At 37.7% G+C, this 21,822-nt stretch overlaps 2 protein-coding genes and 1 long non-coding RNA gene across 8 annotated transcripts in view; 2 read left to right on the top strand and 1 right to left on the bottom strand.

Moving 5' to 3' along the window:
- LIPN (lipase family member N) overlaps positions 1 to 1,989 on the top strand; it is a 42,709-nt gene extending 40,720 nt beyond the window's left edge. For 3 of the 5 annotated variants that reach the window (XR_011422451.1, XR_011422452.1, XR_002808642.2), the window contains one exon: positions 820 to 1,528. Coding sequence is in view for 2 of the 5 variants with exons in the window: in XM_001501491.5 (XP_001501541.2) it covers positions 820 to 1,059 (240 nt within the window). In the remaining 3 variants the exon portion in view is untranslated. Of the gene's footprint in view, positions 1 to 819 lie in introns of all 5 variants that reach the window. The other 2 variants (XM_001501491.5, XM_070224733.1) reach the window with 1 other exon arrangement.
- A 569-nt stretch (positions 1,990 to 2,558) lies between these two features.
- LOC138915941 (uncharacterized) overlaps positions 2,559 to 21,822 on the bottom strand; it is a 39,906-nt gene continuing 20,642 nt past the window's right edge. Inside the window, exon 2 of the long non-coding RNA XR_011422455.1 lies at positions 2,559 to 4,393. This is a non-coding gene — a long non-coding RNA (uncharacterized lncRNA). The remainder of the gene's footprint in view (positions 4,394 to 21,822) is intronic.
- LIPM (lipase family member M) overlaps positions 12,664 to 21,822 on the top strand; it is a 37,623-nt gene continuing 28,464 nt past the window's right edge. The window contains exon 1 of one of the 2 annotated variants that reach the window (XM_014733408.3): positions 12,664 to 12,796. In XM_014733408.3, the coding sequence (XP_014588894.1) occupies positions 12,780 to 12,796 (17 nt within the window). In that variant the 5' untranslated portion in view covers positions 12,664 to 12,779. The remainder of the gene's footprint in view (positions 12,797 to 21,822) is intronic. The other variant, XM_070224723.1, reaches the window with a different exon arrangement.

The following is a 21,822-nucleotide window of genomic DNA, read 5'->3' as shown; positions in this document are numbered from 1 at the left end:
GATTTTTTCCTTCCTTTTGATTGGTCTTTTTGTCTTCTACACTGACTATTCTCTTCCTACCACCACCCTCAAATTATCAGCATTCTTCCAAGATTCTTCACAACTCTCTCCCTGTTTTGGAGAATTTAGCTATCCCCATTGCTTCAATTATCCCCTTCTGTGGACATCCATATTGCTTGTCTAGATTTTTCCAAGACCTACTTCCAACCTATCCCTTTCTCAAGTCATTCCATAAACTGATGACCACACAGTCATCCTAAGACAGAGCTGACCCTGCTTTGTTCCCAAAACTTTTGAAAGATGTCCAAATACCTTAGCCTGGCATTCAGACCTCAACTGTCTGTCTCCAATCTTATATCCTACTGTATTCTCTAACATATTTTGTTCTCTGGGTGCACTAGAGAGCTTGTCATTCTTGACCATGGCATACACACTCTTCCTGCCTGCTAGGGAGTCTTTCCTCACCTCTGTCTGTCAAAATCCAACAATACCTCAAGGCATTTCAAATGACTCCTCTTTATATGAAGCCCACAGTTGGAAATAATTTCTTTTCTTTCTTCACTTCCATTGCATTTTGGGAGTGTTTTATGGCATTTAACATACCCTACTTTGTATGCAAATGTTTGTTTAGCTATCTTGCCTTGCTCCTTGCAAACTCCTTGAAGATAGAAACCATTGCATGCTTTCTTCCTATTTCCCTCAGTACCTAACAGAATGGGTCATAGTAGATACCCATTTAGCAGTCTCTCTACTTATTTGAATTTAGTCATTGCTATAAAGAACTTCTTTTCATGAATGTTCTTTCTTTCTCTTCCATAGAGTCGTCCCCCACTGTATGACTTGACTGCCATGAAAGTGCCAACTGCTATTTGGGCTGGTGGACATGATGCCCTTGTAACTCTCCAGGATGTGGCCAGGATACTCCCCCAAATCAGGAATCTCCGTTACTTAGAACTATTGCCAGATTGGAACCACTTTGATTTCATCTGGGGCCTTGACGCTGCTCAAAGAGTATACAGTAAAATCATAGAATTGATGAAGGCATATCCCCACCTGTAATAATCTACTTTTCAGTTAAAAATTGCTTCCAAGCTCTTAAGAGGCTTTGGGGAAAATACTAAACAGCAGTGAGGTTACTCCTGCATCCTCTACCCTGTTGCTGTTTGTCAGGTGATCCCCTATCATGGCATCCCAACTAGGAATTATCTCAACTACACTGCTCTTTCTCTAAAAAATGCACACATCTGAAATCTCAGAATCTCTTCCTCTCAGTCAGCACTAGGTCCTCTTTTTCATCCAAGGTAATCTAGTAAGCTCTTCTCGTAAACTACACTTGGGAGAGGAATTAAAAGAGAGCTTTTTCTTTCCTATTTCAAATACAAGCATGTCTCATTTTATTGTGCTTTACTTTATTGGGCTTTGCAGATATCATGTTTTTTACAAGACCCTCTGCCAGCAAAAAAGTTGCAACTCGCTGAAGACTCAGATGATGGCTAGCATTATTTAGCAATAAAGTGTTATTTAATTAGGGTATGTACATTGGTTTTTTTTAGACACAATGCTATAGCACACTTAATAGACTACAGTATAGTATAAACGTAACTTTTATAATGCACTAGGAAACCAAAAAATTGTGTAACTTGCTTTATTGCGATATTCATTTTATTGCAGTGATCTGGAACCAAACCCTCAACATCTCCACCCATGTCTATAGTGGCTTTATGCAAACAATACCTGCTCCTCATCTGCTTTTTCAAAGGATTGAACATAAGCATAAGAGCGCTGGCCTAGAGAGAAAGACCTTGTCTAGGTAGCCATTTGGGCATGTATTTTGGGTGGCTGTGATCTTGTGGCTTACTTAAAATCATAATTAGGTCAATAGTCATTATGGCCTTCTATAAACAAGGCATCAAATAAGCCCTGACCCCCATCAAGTGTGAAAAAAAATACAGAAGAATGGAAAACTAATAAAATTTAAGTATTCCAGGAGCTTATTTTACTGTTACAAGCCAAAAAAGAAAGACAAAATTGAGAATGACTAGAATAAGCTGAATTAATAATTATTAAAATTATTCACTATAGGCCACTCTCTTTGAAAAAACATTAAATTAACAAATGTTTTGATAATAGTGCATTAGAGCATATTGACAGTGGACAACAGTCTTAAGTTATAACACATAAGAAATAATTCCCTTTTGTTGTGCTATAAAGATAAACTAAACTGATCAACCACTATGTCTTCATTATCAAAGTTGAATTTATACTGCTGCATTTGTACCCAAGTAACACTTAAAGCAACTCCTAGACAACCTAACTTAGAAGCAGAAAGGAGGGAACTAGGAATATCCAAAGTCTTGCTCTATTTCAGTCTCTAAATGATGCCAGACATTGATTCCAGGATTTAGTGCAGAGTTACAAGAGTAGCATGAAGTTTTAGTATCAGCTCCTGTATTCCTGAATGCTGTGAACATTGAAAAGTCCTGTACCTTCTATGAAGATATAATTAATGAAAAACTGTTTATGATCCTCAAGGAACCATAATGAATGATATACATACATACCTTCAATGGTTTATTTTAACTTAAAACAAGTAAATATAAATTAATTCACTAGTATTTGCAGGTAGAACCAAGGTCTTTTGGATGCTGGATACCACATAGTCACTCTTCAATAAGTAATCCATAATTCATCATTTTTAACTTTTAGCTTTAGTGTCTTTAAAATGGGATGAGAATTTTAAAGCACTTGGGAAGCAATTTTAAGTGCAAATCCTTCTATATTTTTATAATTTTTATTTACCAAGATTAGACTACCTAATTTCATCACAGTTTTTAGTGACTTCTATCGAGCTTTTCCAAAGAGTATAATGTAGTTTTCATATAAGCAATAGATTCTATTTTCAGTCACCTTTAATCAATTAACTCCAAATAATTAAATAACTTAACTGATATAATGAGTAGAACAGGCATAAATAGGTCTGAGGGCAAATATCTAACTCTTAGTAAGCAATACAGTTCAACTAGAAGGAGTAGAAGGATGTGGCTGTACTAGATTAGCCTACTAGTGACACACATTTAGGCAATAGACATTAGTTAATATGCTCACAGAGATGAAAGGCATTGGTTAATACAAGAATCTGGTTAAGTGGAGGTCAGTTAAGAGAGCTCCTGCGGGATTTGTCTTATTCGGCTATTGCTACAGCAATGCTGTGAAACCAACAATCATGAACAACTCCGTGGCTGACAACAGGAAACATTTATTTTCCGTGCTCACAGGTACACAGTTTGGCTGGGGTGGCTCTGCTTTAGACGGAGATCACGTGAACTTGGCTCAAAGCTGTGGGTTGCATCCAGATCTGCACCACGTCTCTTTATTCTGGAGCTAGCAGCTATCAGGATTATGTTCTCCATATGATGGATCCCAAGAGCAGGAGAGGGCCAGCTAACTCACACCAGCATATTCAACCTTCTGCTTGTTTCACATCTGCTAGCATGCCTTTGGCTAATGCAGATCACGTGACCAAGCCTGATCACAGTGGGGTGAGGTGGTGTGCCTCACCTACAGTGGGAGGCCACAAACCACATGGAAAAGAATAAGGATATATAACACTCTTATGCAGGAGTGCAGAAATGGGGAATATAATCTCTTCTGCACACAGGCACAAATTCCAAAGATAAAAATAGAGAATACAATAAGAAATAAATCTCCCTCCTTCCCTCAATTCCTGGTCATACAGTTTCCCATTCAAAGACCACTAACAGTTATTGATGCTTTTGTGTATTTTTCTACAGTTTATGCCATGCATTTTCAAATAGATCCATAGATATTCATTTACTTTTTTCACCTAAACGTACCATACTATACATACTTTTCCACATCTTAGTTTGATCACTTAATGTTTCTTGGAGATGACTCCCTATCAGCTCACATAGAATGTCATTAAAGCCTACATGGAAATCTTATTAACAGACATTTAGCTAGATTAGGAGCTTTTGTAATTATACACAGTGCTGTAAAGAATATTGTACAAATATTATTTTAGACTTTATAAAATATCGGTTACACTACAGGATAAATATCCTTGAACCAAAATTGATGGTTCAAAGAGTAGATAGAGTTTTAATTTTGGATGAAACTATTTTTAACTTTGCTGGGTGACATAAAAATCCTACCTTTGACAGTCTCCTGTTAGAAACATGCAACCATCTTGGAAACTGAGCAGATGGATAAACCCAGTAATAATGTCTGTTGATGTCCAAACCATGCCGGTGACCATTGATAACAACAATTTTCGTATGATATCCACAAACAGGTTAAGTACTCTAGTAGATGATTTCAAACAGACTTTGTTCTTCTCCCTAAATGAGGTCCAATGTTCATGATGCCATGTCTCCTGTAAGAGTTAAAGAATGAAAAGTTATGGCTGTGTCCTTTCCAAAATGAGAGATACGGGAAAAGGTGACAATAACTCCAGAGAATGCCAGGCAAATGCCAAGTAGTTCTTGAAGACAGTCACCCTCTGGTCTCAGACATAGTGTAATCAGCAAGGTAGAACCTTTGCACCTCAATGTGTGTGGCAATCTGTTTAGGAGCTTCCATTGGAAGATAGTGAATACAGTCTCATTATTGTAATGCTGCCATAAAGAGAACTCTCCTAATTCACACATGGAATAATTAGAAATGTATTATTTCTAAGTTTAAACTCTCAAAGATTTTGCACTCTATTTTCTAAGAAATCCCCCAGCATCATTTCTTGTTTACTTGGTTTACCCCTGCCCCAGTAGAGAAGCTGCCAGAGGGCGGTTACTATGTCTGACCATATTCTCGAGCCTCACGTATTCTCAGCCTGCACACAGCTGGTGATCAAACATAATTTGTTAACAGAATAAAAGTGGTAAAGAACAAAATTAATTACTAAAATGGATTCCTAATATTAAAAAATTTAATGACTTTGTAGTAAGAATGACTTCAGTAGCAGCAAATCTACTAGTTTCAATAACTGTTCCAAACAGATTATCTTAAAACAGACAGACTACGAAAGTTCAGAGAGAAGATAATGGATTTTCTTTTTCAACTAATTGAATTAGTCTTCTGTGTATATTTAGAGGCATCATTGCATGGAACTATCTTCAGTTCTTTGTGAACAATGAGATAGATTGGCAAAAAGTAAATAAGTTGTTATCTTACTTTACATTTAAATCTAATTAAGCTACAGTTTTTAGTGTATAGCATGGGGTATGGCAAGGTCTAAAACTTCAAAGGAGAGTTGACATTCTTTTAACGTCCTGTCTGGAAACTTCTCTTATCTTTGTAGTTATATGGGTTGCCCTGGCATTGGGGAGGGTATGGATTTTGGAGGAAGACCTGCAACTTCTTTGAGAAAGCTTCTTGAGCATGCCGGGCATATATTAGACATTCCTACCTCTCTAAGTATTTCACATCAGAAATCTAGGAAATTCTCCTTAGATTCCTCCAGACAAGCAATCTCTTCCGGTAATCTTACCCACAGCTATAGAGTACACGGGTTCTTGGATCCATAATAGACCACAGGCATAAAATCATCCTCACTGCAGCAGAAATCAATAGTACAGCCCCTACAGATCAATGTTATTTTGCAATCGTAAGGAAGCCTGGTTGGTCGGCATGCGGTGCCTTCGATACAGGCTTATTTTTTTGAGGTGTTTTAATAGTCTATAAAACACTGAAAAATGGTAACACAGAGAGTTTAAGCTAGAGATGGAAGCAGAGACCAGTCAAGGGAGTGTCTAAGTGTTACAGTTTTTTCTTCATCCTAAGAACAATGAGAAGCCACTGAAAGAATATACCGAAAGGAAACTCAATCACTGTATTTTGAAAAGATCACTGTAGCTGCTGTGTAGAGAATGGACTGGAAGGGACCAAAAAAGGTTTCTGGGCAGATCTGTAAATCTGACCAAGTCTCCTGATGCAGGCTGTGCTCCTCCTACAGTGTTCTCCAAAAGAACTGATTCCTGGACAATCTGTAGCCAGCTCAGTAATAGTGCCCTGTTGTGCTGGCACATCCACAAGCTACTGGCTCCCGGAGCCATTCTCTCCCAAAACTAGCATTCATCAATTTAACATATATTTAATAAGGGGGACAGTGATCACTATGAAAGCCATGCAGGAATATAGAAAAATATCCATGAGATAGTGTTATGTGAAGACAAGCAAAATAAAAGTGGTACAGTTCCATGATTTTAAATATATACACATATAAAAACAATTATATCCATTTATTAAATATAAACTGAAACACAATATAATGTATCAGAGTAGTAACATGAGTGATTTATTTGATTCTTTTAAATTTATGTAGTAATAATATAATTATTACAACTAACTGTTGGAAAAGATAATTCAAAAAAATAACTTTAGGTACAAATGAAATCAAATGTAAAGAGTAAAGCTTCAGGGATCAAACTTTCTGAATTCAAGATATATTTCAAAGCTACAGTAATTGAAACAGCATAATACTAGCATAAACACAGACATGTAAGCCAACAGAACAGAATAGAGAGATCAGAAATAAATCCGTGCATGTAAAATCAACTGATCTTGACAAGGGTGCCAAGAATACACGATGGAGAAAGTATAATCTCTTGAAAAAACGGTGTTGGGAAAACTGGATATCCACATGCAAAATAATGAAATTGGACCTATCTTATACCATACACAAAAAATCAACTCAAAACAACTTAAATATGAGACTTGAAACTGTAAAACTCCTAGAAGAAAACACAGGAGACAAGCTTTATGACATTGATCTTGGCAATGATTTCATGGATATGGCACCAAAAACACAGGGACAAAAGCAAAATTAGAGAAGTGAAATTACATCAAACTAAAAAGTTTCTATACAGCAAATAAACAGAATCAAAAAGTAAGCTACAGAACGAGAAGAAATATTTGCAAACCATATATCTGAGAAGGGGTTAATTTCATATAAGACATTCATACAATTCAATGGTAAAAAACGTAATAACCTGATTTAAAAATGGGCTAAAGTCTTGAAGAGACATTTCTCCAAAGGAGACATATAAATGGCTAACCGATATATGAAAAGAAGCTCAACATCACTAATCATCAGGGAAAAGCAAACCAAAACTGCAATAAGGTATCACTTCGTATCTGTTAGGACGGCTATCATCACAAAAACAAAAGACAAGTGTTGACAAGGAAGTGGAGAAATTGGAACCCTTGTACACTGTTAGTGGGAATACAAAATGGTGCAGCTGCTATGGAAAGCAGTATGGAAGTTCCTCAAAAAATTAAAAATAGAACTACAATATCATCCAGCAATCTCACTTCTGGATATTTATCCAAAAGAACTGAAATCAGGATCTCAAAGAGAGATCGGCACTCCCAGATTCACTGCACCATTCACAATAGCCAACATTTAGAAACAACCTAAATGTCCACCAACAGATGAATGGATAAAAAAAAAAAATGTGATACACACACACATACATACAATGGAACGTTATTCGGCTTTCAAAAAGAAGGAAATTCTGCCATATTCAATAACATGGACAAAACTTGAAGACATTATGCTAAGCAAAACAGGCCAGTCACAGAAGGACAAACAGTGCATGATTCCACTTACATGAGAAATCTAAAATCATCAAACTCATAGATGCTGAGACTAGAATGGTGATTGCCAGGAGCTGGGGGTAGAGGGCAATGAGGAGTTGCTAATCAATAGGTATAAATTTACAGTTACGCAAGATGAATAAGCCTAGAGATCTACTGTACAACATTGTCTATAGATAAGAATATTGTATTGTGCATTTAAAAATCTGTTAAGAGAATAGATCTTATATTGTGTTTTCACCACAATAAAAAAAAAATTGTCAAGCTAACATATATAATGTTTGCATTTTTTTCTGTTATGTATATTTCAATAAAAAGTATTTTTTAAAAACTCTAGTCTTTTGTTTTAAATCAATAAGCTAAGAAGTACAGAAGAAAAGAGCGCTCCAATCTTACCCACACCACTACTTTTTATACTTTAGCTCAACATATGGTAGTGAATATATTTAGTAATGGCTGATTCTTTGCCGAGGGCTCTACATGAATGAATACTTCATTTAAATCTTATAACGCTATGCGATAGTACTATGGTCATCTTAATTTACAGATGAGAAAACTGAGGTACAGAGAAAAATGAGACATAAAAGCCCAATTTGCCTAAGATTACACAAGTGAAGGAGTCATGATTTTAACCCAGGAAATCTGACATCCAAAAACCCACACTGCAGCATATACCTGTATAAGTGTGCTCAAATGGTATATAAATGACAATGAGATACCATGGCAAAGTTCATATTTGTATTACCCTATGCCAAAATTACTTGAAAAATTAAGGCAGGAGATGGGAAAATGATTTTTTTTTGCAGACTCTAATATCAAAGTGAGATGAGTAGACAGAACTACCATATGATCCAGCAATATCACTTCTGGATATATGCCCAAAGGAAATGAAATCACTATCTTGAAGAGATATCTGCACTCTCATGTTCATTACAGCATTATTCACAGTAGTGAAGACGTGAAAACAACCTAAGTGTCCATTGACAGATGAATGTAAAGAAAATGAGGTATATAATGGAGTGGAATAATATTCAGCCATAAAAAAGAAAATTCTGCTATTTGCAACAATAACGTGGATGGACCTTAAGGGCATTATGCTACGTGAAATAAGTCAGACAGAGAAGGGTAAATATTGTATTATCTCACTTATGTGTGGAATCAAAAAACGTCAAACACAAAGAAACAGAACAGAATGGTGATTGCCGAGGGCTGAAGGGTGGTGGAAATGGGGAGGCGTTGATCAAAGGGTACAAACTTTCAGTTATAGGATGAATGAGTTCTGGGGATTTAATGTACAGCACGTGATTGTAGTTAACAATACTGTATTGTGTACTTGAATATTGCTACTAGAGTAGAGCTTTAATGTTCCCACCATAACAACAACAACAAATAATGATTATATGAGTTGAAAGATGTGTTAACCTCATTTTTGGTAAACATTTCACAATATATACATGTAGCAAATCATCACATTGTACACCTTAAACTTACACAATGTTATATGTCAATTATATCTCAAAGCTGGGGAAAAATTGAGAAAAGCAGAAGATTGCTAGTCAGGTTAATTATAACATTTTTCATTATTTTGTCTGAAGTATCAGGATTACTTCCAAGTAGGCATAGAATCTAGCACTCCATTAATGAGGAACTTGGCTAAAACCACCACCACAATTAAGATACAGAGCTGTCCATTACCACAAAAATTCCCCTCATGCTATTCATTTATAGTCGGCAACCATCTCCACCACTCCCCAGCACTCTTTGAGCCTAAACTCTGGCAACCACTGATCTGACCTCCATCTCTATAACACTGTATAAATGGAATCGTGAAGTATGGGACCTTTTGATACCGGCTTTCTTCACTAATTATAATGCCCTTGAGATCCATCCAAACTGTTAACCCGTATGAAGTTTGTTCTTTCTTATTGCTGAATAGTATCCTATGGAATGGATCCACCACAGTTTAACTATTTACCCACTGAAGGACATCTGGGTTGTTTCCAAGTTTGGGCTTTATCTTCTACCTTTTCAGTGCTTAGCAAGATGACTTGAAAACAGAAAACACTCAATTCAGATTCATTAATTTGAATTAATTGCTAGTCCCACCCAAGACGAATTCTGTGCTGATATCATCTCAAATGTGTATATTACCCAATGGAGAAATGTTAATTTCTTTGAAAGTTTCCATTGACTTTGCTTCACAATCCTTCATGCATACCTTGATGAGAAATTTAGAAATCACAAAACATTGAAGTGGTTCTCATTACATTTTAGAGTTCTAATGTGATTTAAGAAGTGCTTTGGGTAGAGGGAAAGTAGACTGCTGGTCTTCTTGATAATGAAATACCTCCCCCAACCAGTGACAAAGTGTGATGGACTTTAGTCCCATCAAAACCTCCATCAGCATCATCACATCTCCCACAGAGCCAGTTCAAATGAAAATAAGAAGAATATTGTGCAATCATTAAAAATCTTAATGTAAAGTATAAATAAAAGAACCAATTTTTTTTTCTGTACCTCCTACCTTTGTTTACCATTTTAATTTCTGTGCAAATTCCTTTCCTTACCAAACTAGTCAATTCAGCTGAGAAAGTTGATTTACTTGGGATATGATGTGCTCTTGATAAGCTTCATCAATATAAGCACTTTATAAAATAATATCTTCCATACCCTGCTACCGCTCCCATCCTCAGTCCAGGAAAAGATTTCTGGAAACTGCTAAAGGTAATGAACACCTGGTCCTGGATTCTGTCAAAGCATGCTGTCAACAGTGTGGGGTGGAGAAGCTCTGAACATCAAAAACAGAAGCCAAAAAATCAGCACTGGGGTGGAACAAAGGCAAAATTACTAACCACATCCTCTGCAAGACTTGTCACAAGGACATGTGGAAACTGCACGTTTGTGTTATAATGAAATAATACTATTCATATTATAGAAATATTACATGTCCATGATAGAAAAATTAGGAAAATTCAGATGTCATAAAAATTGTTTAATACTAAGTAGCTTCTTGAAATAGATTTTTTCTTAGCATTAGTGCAACACGTGTTTGTATTCCAGTTACTTAAGGTTTCAAAGGCAAATACAGAAAGTTACATAGTTGTAAAATAAAAACCTTAGCTCTTTTAACATTAAAAAGATTTAGTTTTTCTAAGTAATCAAAGACCTGATAAAGACAATGTGAAGTACAGGAAATATTTGATAAGATATAGAATGTTTGCTTCCTAAGCAGATTACATGAAAGGTAAAGAAAAACGTTTTACAATCTTTTGTTAAAAGAAGACCAATAATCTAAGACATTTTACGATTTTAACGGAGAGAAAATTAAACTCTAATTTTGTATCAGCACGTTTTTGAGCAAGTCTGGCAAGCACTTGGTACTCAAGAAACCTTTCTAATACTAAGAATACCATCAAGGGAAAACCTAAAGAGTGGGCAATGATGAAGCCCCCATCCCAAAAGCTTCTTGGGGAAATTCCTGGTGAGGTCCCTGCAGAAAAACTATCTTCACCACGAAGAGATCGTTGATCCTCCCCATTCTCACTCGTCCATCCTCATCCAGTCCTGTCTACCTACAAGCTGAAAAGATTATCTCCCTGTTGGAACTCGGTAGCATTTTATCATTCCTTTTCCTAGGGACCTAGCCATTTCTCACCTTATATTGCCCTGATTTGTCATCATCTACCAGAAAGAGATCACACCTGTGCAGGAACTTACCTTACCTCTCAGCAAGCCGGCAAGAAGACTTGCACGTAGCCAACGCCCAGTAAATGACACCCCACTGATTTTCCATCGGAGATTTGCCTTCTCTGTGACTGAGAAAGAAGGTCTTTCTCCCTGTCTTGTTGACCCACCTTCTATCCATGTACAGAGCCAACTGTCAAAGAGACAGAAAGGAAACTGTGTCACATCCCTCAAGGGAAGCCTCACGTAGAGATAAGGGAGCAGCAGAGTCGTCCCTAAACATCTTGATTCTTCCCTAATTTTAAGTGGGTTGGTGTTCTACTGAGGAAAAGTTTCCCAAACTTTTGTCATTCACGTCCCTCATTCACAAAGTTTGCCACATCTGCATGCCACTTATAATATTGCTTATTTAAAAGTCTCAATTCCAACTCACCTATTTAATTTAAACACCTTTTTAAAAGAAACTTTCCACAGCTACTATAAATGGGAGGAAAGAGTATCTGCCAAAGCTTGAAGGTGGACATAAACAAAATAACAATAAAAAGCAGATAATTGATAATTAAAATAGATAGATGCCATGACTAGTCAGAGCTCTTGAGTTTGAGAACTGCCTTCTTTTTACTAAATGTGCACTCTTTATTTGAAAGGGAGATTAGCAAGTCCTAGAAACAAAGACATGAGTCAAAGTTAGACTTCCTCCTTGATCCACTCAGAAGGTTGATAGAACTGTGACAGGGAGTCTGCAGTAGGATGAATAACAGCCCCCCAAAGATCTCCCTGTCCTTATCCCAGAAACCTGTGAATATGTTACTTATGTGGCAAAAGAGACTTTGCAGATGTGATTAAGTTAGGATACTTGAGGTGAGGAGTTTATTCTGGGTTATCTCGGTGGGCCCAATGTAACCACAAGGTTCTTAAAGAGGAAGGCAAGAAGGTCAAAGTCAGAAAAAGGAAATATGACAACAGAACAACCAGAAGTTAGAGGGATGTGCTAGGAGCCAAGGAATGCAGGCAGCCTCTAGAAGTTGGAAAAGGCAAGGAAACAGATTCTCCCTTGGAGTCTCCAGAAAGAATGCAGTCCTACCAGCACCTTGATTTTAAGCCAAATTTGTGGCAATTTGTTACAGTGGCAATAGGAAACTAATACAGAGACTAACTCTCACACCACGTGATTCATTATTATTTAATACTGTGGCCATGTATCAGCTAAATCTTCCACAGCCTCAGTGAGGTATACCCTACACTTAGGGAAACTCTGCCTAATAAACTCCACTAGGTCATCAGGGAAAATGGCAGCCTTCCATTAAAGCAACTGCAGGAGAATTTAGACCTGAGGCAGTGAAGCTGGTCGCTAAGATGATGGCTGATTATAGGGGAAGCTCTGTGTGGTCAGTGTCCTGCTTCCTCCTCTAGTTCAACCTTCCTTTAAACTGTAGCATCCAAGCTGAGGAGACATCATTCCTGAATCAGCCCTCCCTCAGCAAATGGGCTCTGCACTCAGGTAGGTCACAGCTATGGTTCTTTCTGCTTCTAAATTGCATTGCCTTGCTCTTAGGTTAAAATAAGCTTGGGAATATTTTCTTAAGTTAATGAAAAGACTTATTGTGTTTTTGTGTAATTGCAAAAATAAAATCTGTTTATTATAGACATTTTAAAAAATAAAGAGAATCTAACAAAGAAAATAATAAACAACTAATAATTCTTTGCACTTTGTTAATATTTTGATAGATTTTTCTCTGGTCCTATTCCTATACATGTCCATTTATAACTTAAAAAATATTCAATAAATACTATTTAGTAGCCTTCATTTTCCCTGTTAAAACATGTTATGAACACTTTTGCTTTACCTATAATATATGTACACAATATATTTGTAATGACTAAATAGTGTTCTGTTGTAAGGATGAACTGGAATTTATATAACCATTTCACTCATATAGCTGTTTGTGGTGTTTCAAATTTTTCACTTTGTTCTTTGTAAATATTTTTTTACTTATAAATGATGGCTCCTAGAAATAAATTTCTGAATTCAGAATATTTAATTTTTTTATACATATGACTAAATTTCCCAATAAGAGAGTTTACAATGAAAAAAAGGAATAGTTTTAAAAGGAATTAATTGCAAGTTTGAGTGAATAAAAAAGAAGGAAATAAGTAGTAACATTATTTGCAAAAGAGGAAGAAGAATCTATTTCATATTTCATGTGTTAAGCAAGAGAATATGCTTGGCTTTCTCTCGACCATCTATTGGAGGAAGAAGAGGACAGAAGGAGACGCTCTGGAAATCAAGTAACTTCTTAAAAGGGAAAAAAAAGGGAAGAAAACTTTTTCCTAGGAGTATTTTGATGAATTTATAAATTCTTCTAGTGTCGATGTTTGCAGGTTGCAGAAATGTGTAGCAGATGGACAATCCTCATTATGGCAGAAGGTGGAAGATCTTCTCTAAGTCTTTGCCTATTTCAGAGAAGTTTCATGGTATCTACTCAGCCAACAACAGATTTGATGATTTAATCAATACAACAATCAAGTTGTGTGGCCTCAAAGTAAATTTATGCTTTGGCAGAATTGTTAGACAGATTGTCAGAGGGCGAAGTTCCAAATTACTCACACGCTACAAAGCCCATGCAGCCAGAGCAGCTGAGCACCAAGCCAGGCAGCTTTGCCTAAACCGCACCCTGCAAACTCCAACTGCTAAACAGCGGGGTCTGTTGTCGGGGTCGCCTGTTCCAAGCTCCTTATGTGTTTTCACTGAATCATGAGGTAGAAAATTTCCAAGTAAACATCTTTATTTTCAGCCTCCACCTCAAGCCTGCAAATTGATATTGACCCTAATAATAACAACAACAATAAATGGCAACAGCATATTAAGTAGCTTCAAGGTGCTGGGCACTATGCTGTGTGCCTCAAACACATGTTTCACTCAGGCTTTACAACAGTGCTGCATGGAAAGTGCTATTGTTATTATCAATTTATAGGTAAGGAAAGGGAAAATCAGAAAATTGTCCAAGAGCCCACAGCTGGTGAAGGGCAGAGTTGGGATTTGAACCCATGTCTGTCAGATTCCATGGTTCTCTATTGGCTCCAGGAGGTGGAACTCCATTCCAGGTGTCCTGTAGCTTGAGGCTTCTGTTGGTATTTCCAGCCTCCATAACTAAACTACTCATCTGCATGCTTACCCCCTTAATGGCCCTGGGAAAAATTTTAAAGGAACCCAATGACAGCTCGAGTCCTTTATGATCCTCAATTGTTCCATCCTTCATTAGGTATACTACAAGGTTGAAAGAGCAAGGAAAAGAATTTTCTTCTTCCGTATCTTTAATGGCATCATTTTAAAATTGTTTATAAAGTTTATGGATTTGTTTGTTGTTTGCTTTTAGCTATTTTGTTTGGTCTCTATTAACGTGATTAAGGATAGGCTGAATATTCCCTTTTGGAAAGTTATACCGAGCATATCACAGACTATCAAGTAAACATCTCAGGGCAGGAACCCTTGGGGAGAACCTTCAGGAAATGATATATGTCAACATTAGTTACAGGACAAGGTAGGTGCCCAGATGCTGTGTTCTGGAAGTGGAGAGAATTCCAAAAAAGATTGCATAGAAAGGGGAGGCAACCTCTGAATACAGAGACATTTACCATTTAATTACTTTAAAGGATGACAGCGGATGTTGCGAGAATGTCCCCTGAATGCCAGTGAGGCTCTAGAAGGCGCTTCTCTTTATCCTGCTTCCTCTCTTCTCTTCATGCCCACTGCCCTTTGCCTACCTTAGTCTCCATCATGCTGAAGATGATCTTAACCTTTTAGACAAGTTGTTTCCCTCTTCTGGGCCAGAGCTTCCTCATCTGTAAAATAAACTAGCTGATCTGCCAGATCTTTGTCAGCCTCAGTATGTTATACAGTAGAACCCCCTTATTTGCTGAGGATACATTCCAAGACCCCCAGCAGATACCTGAAACCACAGATATTACTGAACCCTATATATACTACACCTTTCCTATATTGTACATACATATTTGAGGTGCAACAGCAAAACTAGCACAGCTTTCTTTTTCCCTTTTCACAATTTCACAGATAGAAGATTCGTTCTTACCAGAGATCTTAACAACCTCAGCATATGATTTTTTCTTTCCTTGTTAAGTCGAGAACTTTTACCTCGTCACTTACAGGAAGCAGTTTACAGCTTCTCTTTGGCATATCTGAATTGCCAGCCTCACAACTCTTGTGCTTTGGGGCCATTATTAAGTAAAATAAGGGTTACTTGAACACAAGCACTGCAATATCACGACAGTCAATGAGAAGGTTACTAAGTCACTAACAGGCGAGGAGTGTATACAGTGTGGATATGCTGGACAAAGGGATGATTCATGTCCCGAGTGGGACAGAGTGAGACAGCACAAGACATCATCATGGTACTCAGAACAGGGTGCAATTTAAAGGTTATGAATTGTCTATTACTTGAATTTTCAATTTAATATTTTCAGACTACTAATAGCTGAGGGTAACTGAAATCGAGGGAAGTGAAACCGTGGATGAGGGGGAACCATTGCACTCCTATAAACGTGATCACTTTAAAAATCAGGGCAGGATGAAAGCAGAGTTAATCAGCCATGCACTCCTGCACCCCATCAGCCAGGGGTATTCCAGTGTCTGCCATGTTAGTGTCTTTGGGTGACCCCTCCTGTGGTGTAGTGCCTCTCTCCCTTCAAAGGATTTGAGGTGACTCCTGCTATCTCTGTCTGACCCTAGATCCTCAATTTGGATCCACCCAGCCTGACTCTCCCCTCAAGCTCCAGGACTAAAATAAGCCCCAGCTGTTTCTCTACTGCCTACATCAAAATTTCCAAAATCTCAAAGGGTGACAACATAAGTAGATATTTTCTAATTTTTAGAAGAAATTTTTAGATATAATGTCAGAGGAGAGAGAGATAATAGAAACCATCTTCCCCAGTGATTTTAAAACATTTTTAGAAGGAAAAAATATTTTCAAACAAAAAATACTATACAAGGCTCCCACATAGATAAAATAAATGAGTAGCAAATGGCTAGTATAAATTTATCCTATAAAATTCAAATTTATAACCTTCACTCGTTATGAAGTGATAAGGATGAAGCTGCTTTGGAGACCCCGAGAATTAGAAATTATTACAAGCACCAGTACTCTGGTTCTATCAGTATCAACTTACACATTAGGGGTCTAATTGTTTAGCTTTTTGATATAATGAAAGCTCCAGAAAAGTAATTGAAGTCATAGTTGTTTTTGAATAAGAAGCCCTTCTACAGAAACTAGGATTCCACAAACCACTGTTTGAAAACTATTTATGTGATTCTAAACGAGTTTTATAGAGTCCAAGGCCTAGAATGGGGAAGTGGCTTTCCTACAGTCAAACAACTTGCTACCAAAGGACTCCTGATCCTGACTCCTGCTCCAGTGCTCCTTCCACTTGACTTGAATGCCTCATTAACCAAGTTCTTTTTTTATTAGTGGAACTTCAGTTCTTATGACAAAACGAAGTAAAGAAATTTCTCATAATTAGGGGAAGGAAGATGTTTGGAAACAAAGAAATAGATTTAGGGAGCTTCTAAATGACTTAACTAGCTTCTTGGGTAATTTAATCATATTTCTGATTGCTATTGGGTTTACTTGTCTGCATAAATTTGCTCACAATTCTTAGGTAGCTTTAAGTTCAACCTTTACACTTCTTCACCTGCTGGTTTACAACGGATCTAAACGTTCTGAGGCCCTCCCTTTCTCCAATGCTATTCTCACATTGCCTTAAGCCTGCAGTCACTAGCCCAGCCTCACTGCTCCAGAAACCAGGAATTCCGGAGCTGGGCTTCAGAAGGAGGCGAGAGCTGATACGCAGTCCAGGGCTATCTGGAGACAGAGGCAACTTTGATGCCCCAATCTTCCTTTTTGTGTACTATGCACGTGAAGAAATATCCCTCCTTTGGCCCAATGTCACATTTCCAGCCAGGTTTCATGTCACCTAGATGACAGATTGACTATATACAGATGTCACCAAATCCTTAGGGTTAGAAGGGACCTCAAAGACACTCTGATTTCCGCTCTTCCATTTCTTTTACCAAAATGCACTCCACCAGGGAGAAACTGTCTAGCTAGTGCTCTGATTTTTTCTTTTTGACTGATTCTTCCGTCACAAATATCTTCCTTCATGATTTGCAAACATATATTCATTTTTTGTCAATTCACTTCAAATTTTCTTTCTTCTTTGACATGTTCTCTGAGAAACCATTTTGATGACAAATATAACAAATATAATGAATCTATTAAAAGCTGAAATATTTCAAATGCCAAGATCTAAAGACTTCAAGAGAACCATTTGTTTTTTCTCCTAACTACTAAGTGTACTCAAGAAAATTATTTTGTTATCATTGAAGAAATCTTGTAAGTTCAGGGCCTTCACTGCTGTTCTCATACCTATTTTATCTCTGAGATCGAGTGACCCTGGATGCTAAACAACTAAATAAACCATGGAAAGCCCAGCTTATCAGACTATTTGTGAAATACCTTTATAGGTGGCAGTAGGTGATTCATGGCGTTTTTCATTTGGCATCATGCAGACCAAGTCCATGTTGTCTTCTTCTCTAGGCTTTGTTTTATTCGTTTGTTAAATGCAACCCAAGTTTATGATACTTAATTAATGTTTAAGTCCACTTTGAGATGAAAGAAAACTGAACCAACCCAAACTATCATTAGCGGTCATAGAAATGAGTCACCTGCGTGTGTGTTTCTTCAACCCCTGTGTTTCCTCATAAGTTTTTAAACCTCCAAGAGGTCATGGTTATTATGAATCATCATTTTACTACATTTTTGATGCTGATGAATACGAGGAAAGCTTTAACCCTAAAAGCCCCTCTTATTTCACTGTCTGGGATTAAACTCCTCTCTGAGGAAGGAGCCAACCTGGAGCAATTTGCCTCACAGGGGTTAGAGCTCCTCTCCCTGCAGGCAAGCTGTCTGTGAGTGTGCACGCAGTGGGCCCCCAGCCCAGCTCATCCTCAGAATCATTTGATTCACTTGGTAAAAATACAAATTCCCGGGTCCAAAACCTGAAGACTCTGCTTTAATTGGTCTAGGGTGGGAACAGGAATCAGTTTCATCAATCAGATGATTCATGGTCTGATTTTCTTGAATATGAGAGGTAAAGTCAGGTTTGAAAACTTTGGCCCTACCAGGCCTAATTAAAGCCACTGCTTTGAAAAGAAGACACAGTTCGTATGTGCATTTGTCGTCCAGAGGATTAAACAATCTGTTCTAGATTTGGTGAGAATAAAATATTTCAGTCATGGAGAATAGGAAGCATCTCACAGAAATTACAATGAGAAAAGGTCACATTTGTTCTCACCTGGAAAACAGACAGCTACTAAATCATGATGACAACCTCAATATGCAAACAACTTCTGAAGGATTTATCAACAGATACAAAAAAGTCAATAATTTTTTTTTTCTTTTTTTTTAGAGGAAGATTAGCCCTGAGCTAACATCTGCTGCCAATCCTCCTCTTTTTGCTGAGGAAGACTGGCCCTGAGCTAACATCCGTGCCTATCTTCCTCTACTTTATATGTGGGACACCTGCCACAACAGCATAGCTTGCCACGCAGTACCATGTCTGCAACCGGGATCCAAACCGGCAAACCCCAGGCCGCCAAAGCGGAATGTGCCCACTTAACCGCTGCGCCACTGGGCCAGGCCCAATAATATTAACTACCAATTTAAAAAACACGTTCATCTACGTTTTCTGAGGAGGACGTATTTTTTATCAGGCCTATATTCATGTACTGGGATGACTCTAGGCCAAGATTTCTGAATCTCACCACTAACACTTGGGGTCGGGAAATTCTTTGTTGTGGGGGCTGTCCTGTGCATTGTAGGATGTTTAGCAGCATCCCTGACCTCCAGAACTAGAGGTCAGTAGCATTCCCCTGGTGGTGACAACCAAATGTCTTCAGACATTGCTGAAAGTTCCCTGGGGAACAAAATCTCTCCCTGTTGAGAATATTGCTCTAGGAAAATCGTGTAAGCTCTCTGGGGCTTCAGGACTTTGTAATATTAGATGAAAGAGTAAACGTAGCATTCATAGCAGTGGAATCAGAAAAGACTACATAATAAGTGATACTGGTAAAATTAGATAACTACTTAGAAAAAAATAATCTAGATTCAAGACCTACCCAAACTGAAAACAAATTTCAAATGGTCTACAGTTCTAAATGAAAAAAGTTGCAAAAGTATTTAAAAAATATATAGAATATACTTTTACAACCTTGGTGTAAAGAAAATCTGCCTAGAAACACTTAGAAAACCCAGAAGCTAAAAGTGAAAACTTCAAGAGACTTAACTGTGTAGCATTTTAATACTTCTGTGTGGTGAAGTAATAACTAAAGAAAGACACTATAATCAAAATTTTAAAAAGAGAAAGAGAAAATATGCATAACAAACTGAAGCTCAACATCCATAAAAAGCCTTACAAATCGTTTAAAAAAATTCAGAGAAAACAGGATAAAAATTTGAAAAGGAAATTCATAAAAGAAAATCAAATAGCCAAAAACACATAAAAAATTTCTCAATTTCATTATAACTCAGGGAAATGCAAACTAAAATTACAATGAGATACCATCTTGATCCCAATCAGATTGGCAAAATTAGGAAGATGTATGAAATACAGAACTAACAAAAGAAGATGTGGAGAAACGATCGTGCTCACGCCGTATTATGAGAACCTAGATTGGTTCAATCTTTTGGTGGCACTTTAGAAGTAGCTTAAATGAAAACATGGACTGTATACCCTTTGATCCAGTATTGCACATCAATATATCTATCCTATAAAAATACTCTCATATATGCACACAATATGTATATACAAGGGGAATTGCTATGGTATTGTTTGTAACAACTAAACATTGCAAACCAAGTAAAGGCCATCCACAAGAAATGGTTGGTCCATCATCATATCTTGATTTGTACAATGTGCCTTTATGTAGTAGTTAAATAGAATGAGATAGATTTAAAATATTGAGATGGAAAGGCGTTTTATGCTACAGAAAGTTTCAAAGCTGCATATAAATATGTAAATATACACATATATTTTATGTAAATAATTTTTTTACTCATGTAAATAAAGTTACATGTTTGTCTGTATATGCATAAGTACCTGTGTATGAAAACAAACAAACAGTGTCTCAAAGGATATACATCAAACTACCAATAGAAATTAATTCCAGGAAGAAAAGTAGGATGTACATCTCCTTCTATGTACTCCACAGTGTTTGAAGTTTCACCACCAATGTGTATTCTATATGTTATATAATATTTAAATAAAAGTAGGGAAGTTGAACCAAACGATTTCAGGAGTCTGACTTGAGCTCTAACAAACTATGATGTGATTAATCCTGGTTTCGAAATAATCTGAAATCTTAAGCAGGCAAGCTTGTGTCCATATCATGGAATCCTTCAAGAACAAAAAGAAAAAGAGAAAGGAATGACTATTCTTTAAGCACCCTCTATGTGCTTATTCCATTTGTATACATTTTCCCATTTATCCTGATAGTATCTTAATTTTACTGAGGCTCTAAGATCACAGGGCCAGTAAGTGATGGAGTCAGGATTCACACTTGGACCCGTCTGCAGGGGACATGATCACTGCTCTCTACACCAGATGTTTCATAGTTTCACTAGTTTGTGGACAAACTCTGGTTTATCTTATAAATGTGAGGTCAGACAGCAGAGGGCCATGGTGGAGGAGCAATGGTCCAGTAGCATAACCATCATGACCTGCATGAAGTAAAATTGCCGGCATGTGTTCAGTGCTCTGCACCAGGCAATGCACTCGTATCTCACTTAACCCTCACAGAAGTGCTAGGAGCATGGTACCATTACTGTTCACACGTTACAAATGAGGACACTGAGAATAACCGCACAAAAAGGAAAGGAAGACAGGTGCACTTTGCCTGCTTCATCCCATCCCCCAGGCCAGCATTGCTCCGTGTCAATAGGGAACTCCCCAGCTAGAAAGAATTCCCTTTGCTGCAAAGGAAGAGCAAGGTAACTGATGAGCTTCCCCAACATTTCAGAGCACCACATGAAAGATCTCTTTCAGTGTCACCCCACCCAGGTTGGCAAAGCTGAGACATATAGAGACAGCTGGGAACACAGAAGAGCAGGGGCTACCAGGAACAGCTCCATAGTCAGTTCCTAGTGACCTGCTCTGCAGACAAACCCAGCAGCTTTCACCTTTGAAGAAACCAACAGCCAGCACAGACACCCTGCAGGTTTCACCAGCTTTCACTCCACAGATATTCATGTTCACTAACACTAGCCACCTGAGTCATCCCCGCTCTCTCCCCGCTTGTCACATCAGCAGCCAGCCCAGGCCTCTGCAGCTGCATGGGTGCAAGACACCAGATTAGATCCTTGTGGCTGACCCTCACTGCCATGCACACACGTAGGGCAGGTCCCTCCAGCTGTGTACTTGCCCACCACCAGCCTGACGCCAGTCACTAACCACCAC

Source organism: Equus caballus, chromosome 1 (genome assembly GCF_041296265.1).
Source record: "Equus caballus isolate H_3958 breed thoroughbred chromosome 1, TB-T2T, whole genome shotgun sequence".
NCBI lineage: Eukaryota > Metazoa > Chordata > Mammalia > Perissodactyla > Equidae > Equus > Equus caballus.
The sequence above is the reverse complement of the archived record's forward strand: the minus strand, read 5'-3'. Positions and strand labels throughout refer to the sequence as shown.